Here is a 21,283-nt window from a genome sequence, read left to right as displayed (position 1 = left end):
GCGAGGAAGAAGAAGATCTTGAAGGTGAGACGGTGCCAGTGTGTCCACACAGGTCGCGTCCCACAGCAGGGCAACGTCCACACTTGGCAATTTTTAAGTCATTCTAAAAACCTAAATATTACCACCATCACCATTCCACTAACCCGGGTTTAACCGGTTAAGCCTGGAGTTACCATGGTTACCAGTAAAATTAAACACTGGGTTAACGGTTTAACCGCTTAACCCCGGGTTAGAGGGATGGCGCAAGTGGCGCTTAGTCATCTTCGTTAAGGGGCCCGATTCTTACTTGGGGAACTTAATTTAATCAGCGTTATCGATCTTGAAGAAGAAGATAAATACCATAACCATAATAAAATGTTAAGTCTGAATCGATTTCCTGGGATTTATTCACTACCACTATCCATCACAATTTGGGGGTCGACCGCGAAACAAGAAAATCGATATTTCGTTATACAACCTCTCTCTCACTCTTGCTTATTCTAGCGATAAAGAGGCAGATAACTAAATTTCGATTTTCGCGTTTACCGGTAGGCCCTTGTTAACAAACCGCCTTGATGCATCAATGTCATATTTTATTGTCTGTGAAAACTTTTCAAAAACGGCACAGTATGTATAAGTTACTCTATGGTTTACTAGCTAGCTTAGTGCTGCACTCTGGCGGCAGAACATTGCAGTAATACCCCCTATTTGATTAACTTCTGCTACTCGAATTTCTTTCTTCCCATAAAAATGAGTAAAATGTATATGATATCAAATTCAACAATTATGTCTGTAGGGTTCCGTACCCAAAGGGACCCTATTACTAAGACTCCACTGTCCGTCTGTCTGTCACTAGGCTGTATCTCATGAACTGTAGCTAGACAGTTAAAATTTTCACAGATGATGTATTTCTGTTGCCGCTATAACAACAAATACTAAAAAGTATGGAACCCTCGGTGGACGAGTCCGACTCGCACTTGTCCGGTTTTTTATTTTATTGCCAAATATTATTACTATAGCTCCATTTACAATAGGAATACATTATTTAGGTAGCAGTAGCCTTTAAAAACCGTCTTGCCCCCCCCTGTCATTCCTTCTCTCCCCATTCATAACCCAACTCTCCTCGCAATCCCTACTCACCCCATTTTACGGTATGTATGTTAGTTTGTAAGGTATTTGTAATATGGGCCTTTGCCTGATTTAAATTTCTATATAAATAAATTATTCTCTAATCGTCGAAAAACAAGACTAATCCCAACGCACCTAAATATTTTTCAGAAACGGAAAAACCTGAAGATCGTCGTGTCATCTGCTACAATGGATGCTGAATTCCTGAAGGATTTCTTCAATCTGACAGACAAGAGAGAGAGGGAGAAACCTTCCACCTCTGTCATCATGTCCATGCAGGGCCGGACTCACCCTATTGACGTTTTTTATACCCAAGGTAAAATAGAGTTAGACCAAGAAAAGTCTGCAGCGATTTTGATAGCCCACGCAGTGCAAGTGTTATTTATACGTCATAATTTCATAGAAGTTTGATGTTTTAAATAAAACTTGCACTGCGTGGGCTATCAAAATCGCTGCAGACTTTTCTTGGTCTAACTCTAACAAAACAAGCTAAACCTGTGGCGTCTCTGTCACTGGCATCGTCGCACCACAAGATTCTACCAGATGGCGTTAGCAATTCATACATCGCGCTTAAAGTTTGACGTTTAAAAATAACACTTGCACTGCGTGTGCTTTCAAAATCGTTGCAGACTTGTCTTGGTCTAACCCTACGATCTAATTCGAAAAAAAAACCCTGCTTGATTGTCAGGTAAAGAGTGAAACGGACTACCATACAAACAATACTCCTCCATACAAACGTACGTATAATATTTTTACAAAATTTGATGTAAATTAACAATATCTTTGCCCCTTCGTTTGATTTTTTTATAGGGTTCCGTACCCAAAGGGTAAAAACGGGACCCTATTACTAAGACTCCACTGTCCGTCCGTTTGTCTATCTGTCTGTCGCCAGGCTGTATCTCATGAACCGTGATAGCTTGTTGAAATTTTCACAGATGATGTATTTCTGTTGCCGCTATAACAAGTAACAACAAATACAGAAAAAGTACGGAACCCTCGGTGGGCGAGATCATCATATATATAAAATTGAAAAACCAGAACGGGATAAAAAACGAGGGAAGAAGCGAGATGGCGCCTTACAAATTTCTAAAAAAGTTTTTGACACGTTTCTCAAATACGACGCACGTATGATAAGAAAAAACTGTTCTAATCTATTATCTAAGTATGAGAATATAACTAGAGCATAAAAACTATCGCTTTCGATGCGTATTTAATTTACAATAAGCAAAAGAAATTTTCATAACCTTCTTCATTTTACGACTATCGGCTATTTTCGGAAACTCTCGGTTGATTTCGTTTCGAACTTCAAATAACCAAAATTATGTTTGTTATGTTGGTATGCAGTGATTTCGGCCTTTTTTACTCGAAGTAAAATAAAAAGTGCTGTCAACCTCAACCTTTTACCTTAGTTTATGCCCATACGAGTGACATGCCATATAATGACTGATAATGACTTATCAATATCAATAGTAATTTTTATTTTGTTGTTTTAAATTTCTTTTTGAGTTATGTTATTCAGATTTACTTTCACAGCTTCGGCAAACAAATTCGTCCGCGGACCGGGCTGCCGAGATGGGCCAAAAATACAAAGTTTATCAACTTATAAGTTTAGCAATTTATAATGTAGGTAGATAAAATTTAAGTGCATGTTCAGATATTTTTAAGCGAAACGACCTGGTGAAAATAAGAAAACGTACAGTCAGCAGTCGGCCAAATATCGTAATATAACTCTGTTGCTATAGAAATAAGGATGTGTTCCGATATACTGCCGGAATACTGAGAGACAAAAGTGGCTAAGCTTACATTGGCTCGGACATTTAGAGAGAATGGGAGAGGATCGTGCCGTGACGAGAGCGTACTTGGGACAACGAAATGGGAGACGCCCAATTGGACGTCAGGTACCTACCGCTGGAACGACGTAGTTGCTCGAGATCTGCTTATCCTCGGCCATGGGGACTGGCGAGAGCTATCGCAAGACCGAGAAAAATGGTGTGTTTTGTTTTGTCTTTTCTCGGAGGCCAGGATTCACATAACCGTAGTAAGTAATGTTAGTATTCAGAAAGGGAGTACGTACGTTTGTACCAAAAGGCGATTTATGGGCGGTGGTCGTCCATATTCGTCTTAAGGCGGAAATTAATCTAATGAACGGTTTTGCCATTAGGCTTATAAAAATAAATAATAATTTAATGTTGAAACGAGTTTTAAATAAATAACTACGTAGATGAAAAAGTATAATTTTGCCTTTTATCAAATCACATAATTTTTTTCAGATATTTTGCGTATTAAGTTATCCAAATAACGGGTACAAATAAGAAATCCCTATCACCGTTATGAACCCTGGCAGGGTTGACACACTCTTTATTTCATTTCGCGAGCGGAGCTGCGGGCCCGTCTAGTAAATCATAAGAATGGTATTTAGCGTGGTATGGGCATGTAATGAGGAGGGATGAATGCCATATAGGCAAAAGAATTAGGGATGAATGTTGATGGACGGAGAGCGGATGGTAGACCCAAAACACGATGGATGGATTGTGTGAAAGAGGATATGAGAAAGGAAGGAGTGAGTGCTGAGGGATGAAAGATAGAGGAGAATGGAAGAGAAAAACATGCTGTGCCGACCCCACATAACATGACGTGGGATAGGCCCCATTCATGAACTATAGGGGGCAGCAAAGGAGCCGTCAGATTATTGGCGCGAGGCGAGGCGAGGTTTATGCTTCCGATGTAGCCCACAAGATGGCAGAACCTACTATGCACAAGGTAACGTACCGACGAGAACGGTAGATGGTAGCACTTGCTTTGGCATGTGCACATATGTTTCCGATTCAAGCCACAAGATGGCAGACCCTCCAACGCGCACGGTCTCTATAAGGGCAGGAAGAAGAAGAAGGTATCATATTATATGGTATTGTAGTAAGTTTTATTGCGAACACCAGCAATTATTTGGAGTCGATTTCTAACTGTAAGTGTTAACTAAAGGAATAAAAAATAAGCTTTTTTTATGATATAGTAGGCAAACAAGCAGACTAATCGCCTGAAGGTAAGCGATTACCGTAGCCCATGTCACCCGCAATACCAGAGGAAGAAGGTTTGAAAGTCGTATCGGTCCGGAAATACAGAAGGCGACAGTTCAAAAAAATACTTCATCACACAAATAAATGAAGCCGCGGACAAAAGTTAGTTAAGCTTCCGTACCCAAAGGGTAAAAACGGGACCCTATTACTAAGACTCCACTGTCCGTCTGTTACCAGGCTGTATCTCAGGAACCGTAATAGCTTAGAACAGTTCATATTTTCACAGATGATGTATTTCTGTTGCCGCTATAACAACAAATACTAAAAACAGAATATAATAAATACATAAGTGGGGCTCACGGCTCACATACAACAAACGTGATTTTTTTTGCCGTTTTTTGCCTAATGGTACGGAACCCTTCGTGGGAGAGTCCGACTCGCACTTGGCCGGTTGTTTTAACACTTTCGCAACCAGGCAAAATTTCAAACAATACCCCAGAAACCGACAGTACTCGCTAGTCGGGCAACGACGTGCAACTCAATGCCGCACGCCGCGAACCCGCTAGTCGGGCAAGCGGCGGACGCTCAGGGCTGTGCCAAGTAACTTTCGTATAAGTACGTGGATAAAATTAAATCTGCTGTCTCATCTGTTTAGGCTCCCCGTTTTGTTCTTCTCCTAATTCTAACTCCTATTGATACATACCCGTGTATGCAATTTCACGTAACCAACTAATAAGAATTTTTATTTTGTAATCGCATTAGGTAAAGTAAATAAAAATACAAAGTGAAGTAATAAAATATAATAATCAACTGTACCAACTTTTCGACCACATAATAATCAGAAGACTTACAATTTTTTCTGTTAGTGGCAGTGGCAGCCCTGAGGTAGTGAAGATGCAATGCTTGCCCGCCTGTCGGGCACTTCGGCGTCGCGTGTAGGTTTATAGCTCTTGCCCGACTAGCGGGTATGCCGGCATCTGAGTAAAGTTTACGAGTGCCCGAGAGTCCCGAGGGTACGCGGTGTCGAATGTGTTAATACATACATATGATCACGTCTATTTCCCGGAGGGGTAGGCAGAGACCACGGATTTCTACTTGCTACGATCTTGACATACCTCTTTCGCTTCCTTCACTTTCATAACATTCCTCATACACGCTCGCCGGTTTAGGGTGCTCTTGACCTGGCCTTTCTTCAGGATTTCCCCGATCTGATCAGAGAAAGTCCGCCGAGGTCTACCACTTCCAACTCCCACTTCCATTTCTCCCTTATACACTCTTTGTTAGCCTTCTTTCACTCGTTCTTTTTTTTTAATAATTGGGAATCTATTTTAAATCTAAACCTGTAACGTTTCAGATCCGGTGCCGGACTACGTGAAAGCTACAGTAGACACAGTCATCAAGATACATGAAAACGAACCTTTTGGAGATATACTAGCGTTTCTCACTTCACAGGTAAATAAATATTATCATCAATTCATAATTCATCCGTTAGTCAAATAAAACTTTGCGGAAATTTCAATAAAATTATCCTATACCAGGCGTGGCTCACTCCGCGATTTCGTCGCGTCGCTACAAGTACATGCGGCCCACACCAATTTTGGTGTCTAGCAGTAGTGGTTGCCGCGCACCGCTATGGAATGGACGCCTGCTCGCGCGTGCGTCACCTAGCGGTCATATCTGTCGTAATAGACGCGTTTTGTTAGAGAGTGAACCTTCTGTACCTAGTACTATTATTTATTCTGTGCCTATACTAGTACTCGTACTTTGCGATCTACTCGAGGATAGGCCAAAGATATGGTGCCATCTTTTCGAGCAATGGCGCCATACCTTTGGCCTATTGTCGAGTAGATGGATTCTTGTCATTTAACACATATAAGTGAAAAAATCACGATCAAAGTCAAATGACGTGGCGTTCTAAAAGTGTTAATCAGGGTCGCCATGTGAGGTGGGATGTTGAATTAAACTATTTGCTTGGAGTATCGATCTATAATGTCTTGAATAACATAATGTAAGAGCTTATATACATATAGGGCTAAATAAAGGGAGTGTCAGTGTACGCGTAGCGCACCCACTACAGTGTCGAAAGATGGCATTAAATGTACTGACTACATTATTTACTTTGACGATATTCCTCTAGTTTAAATTGTCTTTGAACTCTATTGACTCTGTGGTCTGTAGACCCAGCGCCATTTCGTAAAAAAATCTAAAAACCGTATCATGATCATTTCTCGAAAATCGGTTGAAAAATGCTCTAGAGGAGAACAGACGGACAGACAAAACGATTTTGCCCAAGCCGAAACAGAGACCTTTTTGCTCTGTCAATGTGATTCCTGTAAAGCGCAAACGCATGCTGTAAATGGCTCGAAACGTCGGGATCTAGTATGAATTCAATATACGCGATATAATCCGTTTCAATAGTTTTATTTCATGAGTAACTATCGCGGTAACCGAAGACAATATTAATGTGATTCCTTTAAAATTGCAGGAAGAAATACTAACAGCATTAGAAACATTACAACTATACGCAGAACAGAACAACGAAAAGAACAAATACAGGAAACAGTTCCCGAGCGGCGTACAGGCGGCGAATTTATCCATTCTACCAATGTATGGCAGTCTGCCGCACTACAGACAAATCAAAGTGTTTCAAATGGCTGACAAGAATGTCAGAAAAGTGGTCTTAGCGACTAACATAGCGGAAACTAGCGTCACTATACCCGGGATTGTTTATGGTGAGTTTTACATTAATTCTGTATTAAATAGAATTTATCCGTTCTACCAATGTATGGCAGTCTGCCACACCACAAGCAGATCAAAGTGTTTCAAATGGCGGACAAAAATGTCAGAAAAGTGGTCTTAGCGACTAACATAGCGGAAACTAGCGTCACTATACCCGGGATTGTTTATGGTGAGTTTTACTCTAATTCAGTATTAACTAGAATTTATCCATTCTACCAATGTATGGCAGTCTGCCGCACTAAGGCAAATCAAAGTGTTTCAAATGGCAGACAAGAATGTTAGAAAAGTGGTCTTAGCTACCAATATAGCGGAAACTAGCGTCACTATACCCGGGATTGTTTATGGTGAGTTTTACATTAATTCTGTATTAACTAGAATCTATCCGTTCTACCAATGTATGTCAGTCTGCCGCACTAAGGCAAATCAAAGTGTTTCAAATGGCGGACAAGAATGGCAGAAAAGTGGTCTTAGCGACTAACATAGCGGAAACTAGCGTCACTATACCCGGGATTGTTTATGGTGAGTTTTACATTAATTCTGTATTAACTAGAATTTATCCGTTCTACCAATGTATGGCAGTCTGCCACACCACAAACAGATCAAAGTGTTTCAAATGGCGGACAAGAATGTTAGAAAAGTTGTCTTAGGGTGGTATTCCATCTGTCCAATATTTGGTCCAAGGTGTATTTAATGAGAATATATAAAATTCGTTCAATATTTCACTTACCCAATCATTGCATAATTAAAGTTTGTAAAAACACTTAGACATAATAAACAACATCAAACCGACATTGTTTCCAAAAATTGAAAGGTCTTAATCGTAGCATTAATTTAGATACAACAAAATAAAACTCTAAACAAAACATTTCTGTGGTGATAAATTGTTCCCTAGTTTGTTTTCGGTACAGCGACATCTAACGGCAAAGTGGTGATCAAACAATTGTAGTTTGTGTTACAAAGGATCAAAATGATATATTTCCGTCAAGGGACACGTTCGTACATTGAATCCTTGAAAAAAATTGTATGAAAGAAAGATAAAATCGTGTCCTAGAACAGAAAACTACAACTTTGACCCCTCCTAGCAGGGAAGAAAAGTGCCACTTTGATCCCTCTTAGCGGGGAAGCCTCCTAGCCCTTTTTCGAATAGGTGACGTGAGAAATATTTTGGATAATTTATGATTAAGAGGAAAGGGGACGCTTCTCCATACGTACGTCCATACGTAGTCTCCGTTATCCTCTCTAGATTGATGACAATTTGATGTATACTCACCAAATCTATGCACATTTGTTCGGCTTTTTTCAATTATTTTATTATTACACGAAGCGAAAATGAAACTCCATACAATTTTTTAATGCTCCTAGCTCTTATAATAATTAAACATTCGAAAAATAATCAAAAACATGGCTGTGGTTGATATGACGCAAACACTTTGAAGTATCCAAAATATTTAGTTGTTACTGTTCCACTTTGCCGTTAGATGTCGCTGTACCGAAAACAAACTAGCGAACGATTTACCACCACAGAAATGTTTCGTTGGAGTTTATTTTAGTTTAATATTAAATTAACATAACCAATGATTTTCTATCTATTTTTGGAAATAATGTCGATTTGACGTTGTTATTTATGGCTAAGTGTTTTTTACAAGTATTATATTAATTTGCAAAGTATGGTATTTAACCTTCGAGCAACACGGAAGGGAGGCGGCATTCGCACTATTTCCCCTCTGCCGAGGTACAAGATTAGCGCGTCAATCTAATCTAGCGCGGGTAATAAAACTAGTTGCACTTGGATTTTTCACTAGACCGAGTCCAGACGCGCGCGTGAACACAGCTGCACAAAAATGCCTGTTTGCTCGGTTTTTTGTTATAAAAAGAGGTCGGGGACATCAAATTTACAAAAAGAAAGTGTTACATTTCACATGTAATATTTTTTTTACATATCATACGTTTAATTACATTCAAACACAATTATTATATTTTAGTCTCATGTAATTGTTGGATTTATCGATTTTGCTCGCTCAGTACAAATTGCGGATCGGTCGAGCGACAAATCCGACTTCTCATCACTCAGAATACAATAACATACTTCAAAGAAAATGTGTTAGTGTGCGTGTTGTGACACTTGTCACTCGTCCGTACACAAAAAGAGATCGAGGTTTGCAAGATTTGTCTTTGACGTGTGTCATTTTCTATGTATTTGTGTCGTCATTACAGATTGGATTTTGTATGTAAGTGTGTGAGAAGTGCGACTGTGTGCACCTTTCCCCCCGCGAAAAATGGCAGAAAGATTTGTACGGTGAGATATCGCTTGGGCCCCTCCCTTCCGATGTGTCGGAAGCCGGTGTTGCTCGAAGTATTTAACTATATGTTTGTACGGGTCAAATTTTGCAAGTAAAATTTGACCCATTTCCAATGAAGCTGAAAATTAGCATACATATGTAAGTCGGGTGACAATGCAATATTATGGTACCATTGAGCTGTTCTGATGATGGAGACAGGAGGTGGCCATTGAAACTCTGTGATAAAACAACAACGAAACCTAACTGTGTTTGTGGTTGTTAGAATTGTCTCTAGCCTCCTAAGGCCCAAGGTCCTACCTATTACCTCTTCAGTTCGATGAAATTTAAATCCTATTCAATTGGATCAGAGTCGCTTTTGCTTTGTTTTGTTAAATTTTCCGACAACGCAAAATTAACTCTATTTCCTACACTATAGCTTCAAATTTCATTGGCAAAATTTTCATTTGTATGGCCAGGCGTGGCTCCGCGATTTCGTCGCTTTGCTACAGGTAGCTAAAAGTACACCCGTTCCACACCAATTTTGGTGGCTAGCCATAAGCCGCGCGTGGCGCTGTCGCCACCTAGCGGCCATATCTGTCCTGATACTCCTGATCGTCACAGACGCGTTTTGTTAGAGAGTGCGTCTTCTGTACCTAGTACTATTATTTATTCTGTGCTAGTACGTACTGAATAAATCGAGGTTTGAGTATTCTGAGTTTTGAGTTATATGCTGAGCGGTACTCAGACTTTTTTGGTGACGGAACCCTTTGGGAAAGCGGAATATTTGACGGAGCCCCAAATGAAAATGAAAAAAGAGTGTAGAAAGAGCTCTTCTATACAACTGGGTATCGATTTATTTTCCTTAGTAAAAAAAATATTTCAGCCTATATAAGTCCCACTGCTGGGCATGCGCCTCCTCTCATGCGCGAGAGGGCTTGGGCTATAGTCCCCACGCTGGCCCAATGCGGATTGGGGACTTCACATACACCTTTGAATTTCTTCGCAGATGTATGCAGGTTTCCTCACGATGTTTTCCTTCACCGAAAAGCAAGTGGTAAATATCAAATGATGTCCCGTACGTAAGTTCCGAAAAACTCATTTCTCTTAACAAACAAACAAACAAATCAAACTTATTTCTCTTTTTTTATTTTTTATTTATTTATTTTTCTCATTTTTCTTAGTATTTTAAGTATTCTCGCACAGCCCCCAATGAGTCTTTAAGGAGGCCTAGGGCTCCAAGCTTTGAGAATGGCTGCTCTAACAAGGTACGGCGAGGTGTACAGTAGTCACTGTTTCACCGATTTCCCGTTAGATGTCGCTGTAACGAAAAGAAACTAGCTAACGATATGTCACCAGAGAAATGTTATGTTTAAACTTTAAAGTTAATTTTTTGATGTTAAGAACTAATTGCTATTTATTTTTGGAAACAATGTCTATTTTGATATTGTTATTATTTGCGTCGCTTAACTTCAGATGTATGATATAACCAATAAGCAAAAAGAATAGATAGTATAGAGGGGTCCTGTCATTGTAAATTTTGTAGTCACTGTAAATTTACTGCCATCTATCGACACACGACTAAAACTCAAAATGAAAACGTATAAAGTTATCAAAAAATGTATATATATGGATAAATGATTTTATTATTTTTATATCATTTTGATCCCTGTTCATTCACTGATATCTATGTGTTAAAATTGTTAAATATGAAACGGTGTCGTCACGCCATCTAGCCGAGGATAGGCTAAAGGTGTGTGCGCCATCTATTCGAGAATGACTTTTGCTTGAATTCCGAGGCACGTTTTTTCCTTAGACTTTATTCGTCTTATACGAAGTTACATATGTCTTTGCAATAAGTAAGGGCCATAGAAACATACCTTACAATTACAATGACATTATATACAATAATAAAAACCTTAATACTAAAATAGTTATTTGTTTTACAAGGGGGCAAAGTTGTTGTTTAACCGCTCGTGCTCATATTGATACCCGAGCAAGCGAAACATTCCAAAATTGAACCACGAGCGTAGCGAGTGGTTCGAAAAATTGAATCTTGAACGTTGCGAGGGTTAAACAAAATTTGCCATTTGCAAAACTCAACATTGTTCACCACATCAACCCGAAGCAAATATTAAATGTAAAATATACAAAATCAAATCCGAATGAATGTTATTAAATATTTATCATCAAAAATCATCATCTAAAAGTCAATTCTACCAGCAAACTTAAGAAAACAACTCAAAATTTGCATTTGATTACTTTGCCTCACATGTGAATAATGTAAGTGCAAAGTAAGGCTTTCCGAGCTGGTATGGAAAAAAACATTTTCGTCACGCAGTTTTCTGTTATAGGTATTTATATATCTTGGAAACGGCTCTAACGATTTCGATGAAATTTGGTATATGGGGGTTTTCGGGGGGCGAAAAGTCGATCTAGCTAGGTCTTATCTCTGGGAAAACGCGCATTTATGAGTTTTCATATGTTTTCCGAGAAAAGCTCGGTCTCGCAGATATTAATATTAAAGCAGCTTAGGGTGGTAGTCCACCTTTTCAGTTTGTCCAATGTCAGTGCGCCTCACTCTCTCATTAAAGCAAAAAGTGAGACGCAATATATAGGTATTGGACATAGAAACGATTTGACGGCAGGCGTGGCTCACTCCGCGATTTCGTCGCTTTGCTACAGGTAGCTACAAGTACATCCGTTCCACACCAATTTTGGTGGCTAGCCATAAGCCGCGCGTGGCGCTGTCGCCACCTAGCGGCCATATCTGTCCTGATCGTAACAGACGCGTTTTGTTAGAGAGTGAGTCTTCTGTACCTAGTACTATTATTTATTCTGTGACGAGAGCAACCTTCAAATAGCTCCGCTAGATGTCGCTATACCGGCGGGCGACTAGCGAACGATGGGTCAACACAGATCATACTAGTTTTAGTAAAAATATATGATAGTTATTATTGGCTAGATGGTTGTCATGTATATTGTTTATCTATTAATAGATAAAATATTTTTGTAAGCGACGCTTTTTTATTGGCGTTCGCCTTTAATTTGAAATTATAATTATATTAAAATTTATTTAAGTAGTTTGCGACATTATTCGCTTCGAGTACCTACGTTAAATAATTAAGTTTATTTTAATGAAATACAGGAATCGTTACAGTTAACATACGACGATGTGAAAAATAAATTAAAATCAAATGTTGCCAGTGCAACTGATCATGGTCTAATAAAACATCTACGCCACAATAACATTGCCACTTTATTTCAACATAACATGTTACATGGTACATTATACCTATGGTTAATAAGTTAAAATATTTCTTTATAATTTTCATTTATATGTATTTTAGCTTAAATTTTACAATAACACGTCATTTTTAATTACTCGTTAGCAATATCTTCCGATTCACGAAAGAAATTTCAGAATTTCGGGTAATTCTGTTTATACTACTGGCAACACAGGATAGCGCTGTGCACATTTGACAATTCGGATCTAGATAACTTCATGCCCTGACCGTCATCCTTGTCGAACGCGTGTTAATTGTTATTTCCTTCTCGCTCAGTGTCAGCAGTCGCAGTGTTTTCCAAACTTTTCACGTCGTAAGCTTGGTAATTAATGTGTAACTGTGAATTAGTTTTTTAAACGTTTGTCTTGTATAGATAAATAAAGTTTAATTTAATACATTAGATTTGTTTTATTTTACTATGTTTCTACATGAATAACTTAAAATTAATGCCGTTAAAATAATTTTCACCGTTGGTTAAAATTCTCCCACATTTCAAAGTTTGAGAACCTGTAAACAGCATGATGACGTAGGCGCGTGTCAGTTAGGTCATACGCGAATCTCGGAATGGAGTACCAGGCGGAGTATATTATTATACCATGCAACTGATGATGAATATAAAAGCCATAACACACTAACGCACCGGACCGCGACCTTGGTGCGGTGCTGCGCACGTATCGATAGTGTGTAAGCTTCCATCGCACATAATTATTATTTATAGTGGTGCGGTGGGCATGCACGTCGCACCAACTGACAGGTAATAATAATATTAGTGCGCACCGTACTAATTTCCCTAGTGTGTAAGCTGCATCGCATCGTTTGACAGCTGTCAAACGGTGCGATGCAGCTTAAAAGCAGTGCTTTTAAGACGCAGATTTTCATGGAAAAAGGTGGATTATATTATCTCCCGCCCTTCATCTACCTCTAAAAAAGCGCAGTCACATTAATTGACCGAAGCGAAGCGAAGGTCTACGTTTTGACTCGGGCATTTTGCTTTCGTATGTCCGGATGTTCTCCTCTACAGGTCGCAATTCTTAACCGATTCTCGTGAAATTTTGTGACCGAATTTTATGACTAAATAAAATTTTTTTGTCAATCCGGTTTTTGGAAATTTTTAAAAATGGCGGAGTCGTGATACCTGGCGCCTAAACAAATAGTCGTATCGATATCATAAGAGTTTTTTCTTTTTGAGACATGTTTACAGAGTTAATAGCAAAAAATACAGAAAAAAATTATCGCTGGTTTAGGCGGTATTTAGATATTTAGTTTTGTATTTCCGGATGTTCTCCTCTACAGGTCGCAATTCTTAACCGATTCTCATGAAATTTTGTGACCAGATTCTATGACTAAATAAAAAATTTTTGTCAATCCGGTTTTTGGAAATTTTTAAAAATGGCGGAGTCGTGATACCTGGCGCCTAAACAAATAGTCGTATCGATATCATAAGAGTTTTTTCTTTTTGAGACATGTTTACAGAGTTAATAGCAAAAAATGCAGAAAAAAATTATCGCTGGTTTAGGCGGTATTTAGATATTTAGTGTCGCAATTCTTAACCGATTCTCATGAAATTTTGTGACCATATTCTATGACTAAATAAATTTTTTTTGTCAATCCGGTTTTTGGAAATTTTTAAAAATGGCGGAGTCGTGATACCTGTCGCCTAAACAAATAGTCGTATCGATATCATAAGAGTTTTTTCTTTTTGATATATGTTTATAGATTAATAGGCCAAAAATTCAGAAAATTTGTATCACTGGTTTCGGCGGTATTTAGATATTTAGTTTTTACTTGAGAATGAGTAGCTAAATTTCGTCAGCTTTAGTAAGAACTGTCATGGCGCATTTTGCAAACGTTCGCTTTTTTGTTTGCATAGGGAGGTCCCTGGTTCCATCCCCAGTAATTGTATGCTGCTACATAACTTTTTGTATTTTTTTATACTTAAATTTCGTATCAATTGTTGTTTTTTATTTTATTTTTTTATTTTGAAAAAATGAAAAAAATCGTATTTTTTATTTATCAAGCGCGGGCTAAGCGCATTCGTTTATTTTTTGCAACAGATGATGGCTTTTTGTGCTTTAAAGAAAATTTGATTCTTGAATATACGGCGCCATACCTTTGGCCTATGCTCGTCTAGATGGCGACACCATTTTATATTTAACAATTTTTACTCATATCAGTAAAAGAACATGGGTCAAAATCATATGGCGTTCTAAAAATAAAAAAAATCATTTATCCATACATATATACATTTATTGATATTTTTTTTTTCATTTTCATTTTAATCCTGTATCGAAAGATGGCAGTAAATTTACTGTGACTACAAAATTTAGTATGACAATAACCCTCTACTACATATAGGGACCGTGCGCGTTGGAGGGTCTGCCATCTTGTGGCCTGAATCGGAAACATGTACATTGCCAAAACAAGTTCTACCATCTACCGTTCTTGTAGGTACGTTTCCTTATGCATAGTAGGTTCTGTCATCTTGTGGGCTACATCGGAAGCATAAACGTCACATTTACGCCTCACGCCAAAAATCTGACGGCTCCTATGCTACCCCCTATAGTTCACGCACGCCCACTATAGGGACCGTGCGCGTTGGAGGGCCTGCCATCTTGTGGCCTGAATCGGAAACATATGTGCACATGTACATTGCCAAAGCAAGTGCTACCATCTACCGTTCTCGTAAGTACGTTTCCTTGTACATAGTAGGTTCTGCCATCTCGTGGGCTACATCGGAATCATAAACTACACATCTACGCTTCGCGCCAAAGATCTGACGGCTCCTGTGCTGCCCCCTATAGTTCATGCACGTCCCCTATACACTTTATTCTCTTTAGATTAGATATTTAAATTCTTACTCGAGAATAAGTAACCAAATTTCGTCAGCTCATCTAAATGCTATCATAGCGCAGTTGGAAAGACGCTTACAAGCAAGCATATGGGAATAGGTACCCGGTTCGATCCCCAATAAATGCAATTTTTTTTATTTTTTTTTTGCACTTAAACATCGTATTGCTGATTGATCAAGCGAGCGCGAAGCGCGAGGTAAGCGTATTCGTTTGAGTTTTTGTTTGAACATTTTTTAGCGGTTTTAGTTCAAGGGCATGGCTGTTCCAGGAGTCAATTTCCACTTACGTTTATAGCATGGGCGGTCACCATCCATAAATCGCAGGGGTTAACATTGCCTAGGGCTAGAACTAGCTGTAGGTTGCTCGTACGTTGCGCTTTCCCGGGCTCAAAGTCTAACTAACAATAATGTTAGTTAGACAATAATGTTAGTTACACTTTGAACCTTTTAATTTGGATCGCCTCGCTAAAATGGCCCATAATTTCCGCAAATCATTTTTTCTTCGAGGCAATTACTCCGTTCTCATTTTTTCCCAGTGGAATTTCTTCGCTTTATTAAATTTTTCATAAACTAAATTTTCCTTTTCTCAATTTATTCCCTTTTCTTTTTAATCCCAGTAGTAGTTAAAATAACCAGTAGGTTTTTTTTTCATTAACTAAATATTCTCTATCTCCATATTTTCTCTTTTTTTTAATGCTAGTGGTAAAAATAACCAGGTTTTTTTCAAATAGGTAGGCTAGGGTTATTTTTTTTGATGACCGTATAAACGAAACTGCTCCCAGAGATAGGTAGGTTAGGGTTATTTTTTTTTGATGACCCTAAAAACGAAACTGCTCCCAGAGATAGGTATGGTTAGAGTTATTGGCTGACAGCGTTTGGTTTTTTACTTGTAGTTTTTTAGATTATGTTTTAATTTTAGTGTTTTTGATATTTGTTGTATGTGAAATACCTACAAGTAACAAATATAATTACTACACTATTAACATACAGTAACAAGAAAATATTATCCTAGATATTTAAAAGAACGAAAACTATAAGGAAAAGATTAATTTAAAAATATTAAAAATAGGCGATTGCGGAAGAAAACCATTGGGAAAATATGGGAACGGAGTAATTGCTACCGAGAATGAATGATTTCGGGAAATTATGGGCAACGCAAAATATGAGAACGGAGTAATTGCCTTGAAGAAAAAATGATTTTCGGAAATTATGGGCCACGCTCGCGCACGAAGCAGTTTACAGTACGGTTACCATCAGTTTGTCACTGACATATACGCCGTCGAGAACGTAATTTACTTTCTATACATCTCGCTCGCACTCGCATATTAGTGCAAACGGGATGTATAGAAAGTAAATTACGTTCTCGACGGCGTTTATGTCAGTGACAAACTGATGGTAACCGTACAGGTTAATTCAAAGGTAATGTTGGTTTCCTAACATAGGTAGAGTTAGACCAAGAAAAGTCTGCAGAGATTTTGACACTGGCACAAATAACATTGGCACTGCGTGTGCTGTCAAAATCTCTGCAGACTTTTCTTGGTCTAACTCTATCCACTTTTCTATACAATTAGTATGGCGACGTGTATACTTAAGGGGCATCGACCGTACACTGACATCGGGATGATATTTTTATCATGTTATTTAGTAGTCATCGTGCGTCTCGCTTGCGCCAATACATGTACGGACAAGAACGAGTGAAATGCACGATAACTAAATGACATCAGTTAGATGTCTTTCTGATATCAGTGTAAGTTTGAATTGGCCTGTTAGCCAAAAATTGTTTCGTATGTCCATATGTTCCACTCTACAGGTCGCATTTCTAAACCAATTCCCGAATTTTGTAAGCAATTGATAGTTAAGTTTTTATGGTAAAATTAGATTCTCTAAATTCTTCAAAACAACGGAACCATACATTTATTCAGTTTTAAACTCTGCTCGCGAGGTCTACAGCTCACAGAGCCACTAGTTTAAATGAAATCTTAAAGGATTCCATTGCAAAAATTCGTAGATAAACACGGAAATATGGGACACTTGGCAACACTGGCGCACGTGTGCGGCAGTCTGTAAGCTAGGATCGCACCGTTTTGACAGTCCGGTGCGATAGTGTGGAAGCCCACGTCAGTATGAGCTATTCCTAGAACCGCTCCAAGGTCGCGGTGCGGTGCGATAGTCTGTTACGGCCTTAACAGACGCTTCGCGTTCGCTCGGTCAATAAATTGAGAAACCCCCGATAGATGTCGCTGTATCGGCGTGAAACTAGCGAACGATGTGTCGACACAAACTGTACTAGTTCTATAGGAGCCAAGATAGTTGTATCATCTATCCGCTTTTAAATGTCATTAATTCACTTTTTGTAAGCGACGTCCCTTTTTTGGTGCTCGCCATTATTTAACTAATATGCTCCTAAGGCCCAAGGTCCTACGTATAGTACCTCTTCAGTTTGATGAAATTTAAATCCTATTCAATTGGAACAGAGTCGCTTTTTGCTTTGTTTCGTTCTAGTTTTCAACAACGCAAAATCAACTCTATTTCCGTTGTAGGTTCTAATTTCAATGGCAAATTTTGGATTTTTCATTTGTGCTGGGCCTTAGGAGGATATCAAAGAGAATTTAGATTAGAGAAATATTGTCAAAGTAAATTATGTAGTCAGTACTAGGGGGGGGCACTTTTACATAGCAACAGGCGACGTCGATCATATACCTATCAATTTAGATTATTACAATTTAGAACCCCTAGCAAAGTTCTTTCGATAGCGTGACGAGCGTTGGCGTTTGTGTTGTTTATTTTTGTATGGGATTTTGAATAGCGCGCCAAGCGGGACGTTTTGGAAACTCAAAATCCCATACAAAAAACGCAAACGCGTACGTCACGCTATCAAATGAAATTTACACTAGGGGTACAGAAATCTCCGCTAGATGTCGCTATACCGGCGGGAAACTAGCGAACGATGGGTCGACACAGATCATACTAGTTTTAGTAAAAGTATAGTCACAGATGTTGCATGACAAATGTATAAAGTATTTTTGTGAGCGACGCAAATTTTTGGCGTTCGCCTTTAATTTAAAATTGTATATTTAAATTAAAATTTATTTTTGTCGTTTACGACATTATTCGCTTCGAGTACGATAATGTTAAATAATTACATAGAGTGAGACCAAGAAAAGTCTGCAGCGATTTTGATAGCCCACGCAGTGCAAGTGTTATTTTACACGTCAAACTTCTATCAAATTTTGACGTATAAATAACATTTGCACTGCGTGGGCTATCAAAATCGCTGCAAACTTTTCTAGGTCTGACTCTAAATGTGTTTTTATTTAATGAACTATCTTTACACATCACATAATATATCTGGGTACATTTTTGAAGTAAAATGCTTAAACATGGCAACAATTTAGTATGGATTTTTTTTAGTTCCATTTTATTTAATTTCTACTATTTTATGTCGCACGTACCGGAAGGCGCAGCGTGGGTAGACCCCACAAGGTGGTCTGACGACCTGGTAAAGGTCGCGGGAGTCCGCTGGATGCGGGTGGCGCAAGACCGGTCATTGTGGCACTCTGGGGGAGGCCTATGTGTAGGCCAGCAGTGGACCTCCTCTGGCTGATATGATGATGATGATGATGATGACGTTATGTCGCACTATACTTATTTTACAAGATTACTATACCATCCCATAACTGGTGCCGTACAGTCGCCATCAGATATATCGGAGCGGCCAAGGTGCTCAAAAATATCAGAACAAGCACTTTAACGGACAATAGTCCGATATATCATGCCGACAGTGTCCGCCGGGCCGGATAGATGTCGCTGTACCGGCGGGGAACTAGCGAACGATGAAACAATATAGATTAAACTAGATCCACGGGAGTTTGGTTAACATTATCATCTCACTTCAACAACAATTTTTGAAGCGACGCCCTTTTTGACGTTCGCGTGAATCGGATATGTAATTGTAATTGTAATTAGCCTTTATTATTGAAGGGTGGATTTCATCACAAAAAATTTCACCATACAAAAAAAATTTTTTAATGTTTAATTTAACACGATTCTAGCTGGGTAAAGTAATAGGGGGCTGTATATTGAGGATATTTATGGTATTTATACAATCATTTATGGCTTATATTTGAAGTTATCGCTTTCGGAAAATAAAAACGCAAGATGGTGATGATAGACGTGCGCGCCGCGCCGGCGCCGCCGCGCCGCGCCGCCGCCGCCGGCTCGTCCACTCGGCGCGCCGTTGCACGGGCAACTGAGCGTTTAAGCCCGATTCGGGTGGATAAAATTATTTTATTCACGACAATTATGCAACATGTAAAGAAAATTGCATGTTTATTCATAAACAATCTGTTTACTTTGTTGTTTTTAGGGTTCCGTACCCAAAGGGTAAAACGGAACCCTATTACTAAGACTCCGCTGTCCGTCCGTCCGTCCGTCTGTCTGTCACCAGGCTGTATCTCACTAACCGTGATAGCTAGACAGTTGAAATTTTCACAGATGATGTATTTCTGTTGCCGCTATAACAACAAATACTAAAAACAGAATAAAATAAAGATTTAAATGGGGCTCCCATACAACAAACGTGATTTTTGACCAAAGTTAAGCCACGTCGGGAGTGGTCAGTACTTGGATGGGTGACCGTTTTGTTTTCTTTTTTTTTGCATTATGGTACGGAACCCTTCGTGCGCGAGTCCGACTCGCACTTGCTCGGTTTTTTTTTCTCTCCTTATTTAGTACCACACCAAGATGGCAATAAAAGTAAACTACACAACACATTTACGCAATAAGTCTAAACTATGTTGTACAAGAACAGATTGTGCGTGAGTATAATGCTAGTGAAAAACTATAAATAGTTAATTTTTGCAGTTTTTAGTAGGAAATACCTAAATGAAAAAAAAATACTACACGCCGGCGCCGCCGCGCCACGCCGACCTAAAATGCCGGCGCGCCGCCGCCGGCAAATTTTAGGTCGGCGCGCACGTCTAGGTGATGAGAACCATGGTATGGTAATGACTCTTTTATAGACGGTAATGACACTGCATGTACGGTAATGACGATTTGGGAACTAACTTATATATGTATTAAAAACGTATTAAAAAAACAAAAACTTTTTTTAATTGTAAGGCTTTAGAACTTTAATAAACATTACAAATAACATGTTTTTGAACATAAGACTAGCTACATAAATTATTTTTAGAAAATTATAAATATACATTTTATTCATATAAATAAATATTTAACAGGTATTTTTATTGTATAATTTTAAATAATTTATATTCCGAAATAGGCAATTTATGTATTCAATTATTTTTTTGGGTTTTTTCAATGTTAAATCATATAAACAATATTGTACTCTTATTATCAGTTTAAACCCGCATCTTCTTTTATCTACTGCATAACTTGGTATTTATAACATATTATAAAATTGCTGGCTTACCAATGAGCTTAATTTTTATGATATATAACTTTTTTTTTTGATAATTTGATTCATTGCATAACTTTGTATTTTTTTGTTTTATAAATTAACTTTAAAAATAGCTATAATGATTTAAATCCATATATATGTTGTTTAATAGCTAAACATTAATATACAGGGTGGAAAGGCACGACGATCCTTTCCGGAAATGGGAGATAGTTTAGCCTAAGCTCTATATTTTCTCCATAGAAACTATGTTAATATGGGCAACCGTTTCTAAATTATGACCTTTTAAACATCCACGCAAAAAACTACTTTGTTCTAACCCTAACAGGTGACAGGGTCAATGAACTTACTTGTAAACAATCAGTATTCGACAGGAAATTATGCTAATTTGTTGCCATCTAACCATTTTTAGGTCTGCTTACAGCACGGTAAGAATCATTGCAGGATTTTCGCTTTCTTAGTGGTTCCACTTGTTCAATACTTGAATGAAATAGTTATGTTATTCCTTAATATTAATAATACCTGATAATACTAACCACAACATTGTTTACAACGACAGTTCAAATGGTGACATTGACAACCACTCAAAAGTA

At 38.4% G+C, this 21,283-nt stretch overlaps 2 protein-coding genes across 2 annotated transcripts in view; both read left to right on the top strand.

The window, feature by feature from the left end:
- LOC134801706 (probable ATP-dependent RNA helicase DHX35) overlaps window positions 1-7,142 on the top strand; it is a 29,832-nt gene extending 22,690 nt beyond the window's left edge. Inside the window, exons 6-9 of the mRNA XM_063774303.1 lie at window positions 1,258-1,423; window positions 5,476-5,573; window positions 6,607-6,743; window positions 6,920-7,142. Coding sequence (XP_063630373.1) covers window positions 1,258-1,423; window positions 5,476-5,573; window positions 6,607-6,743; window positions 6,920-7,142 — 624 coding nt within the window. The remainder of the gene's footprint in view (window positions 1-1,257; window positions 1,424-5,475; window positions 5,574-6,606; window positions 6,744-6,919) is intronic.
- Window positions 7,143-7,248: 106 nt separating this feature from the next.
- The window catches only part of LOC134801952 (probable ATP-dependent RNA helicase DHX35), a 44,453-nt gene continuing 30,418 nt past the window's right edge, over window positions 7,249-21,283 (top strand). Inside the window, exon 1 of the mRNA XM_063774588.1 lies at window positions 7,249-7,379. Within this exon, the coding sequence (XP_063630658.1) occupies window positions 7,298-7,379 (82 nt within the window). The 5' untranslated portion in view covers window positions 7,249-7,297. The remainder of the gene's footprint in view (window positions 7,380-21,283) is intronic.

Source organism: Cydia splendana, chromosome 23 (genome assembly GCF_910591565.1).
Source record: "Cydia splendana chromosome 23, ilCydSple1.2, whole genome shotgun sequence".
Lineage (NCBI taxonomy): Eukaryota > Metazoa > Arthropoda > Insecta > Lepidoptera > Tortricidae > Cydia > Cydia splendana.
This window is presented reverse-complemented; position numbering and strand designations above follow the sequence as displayed.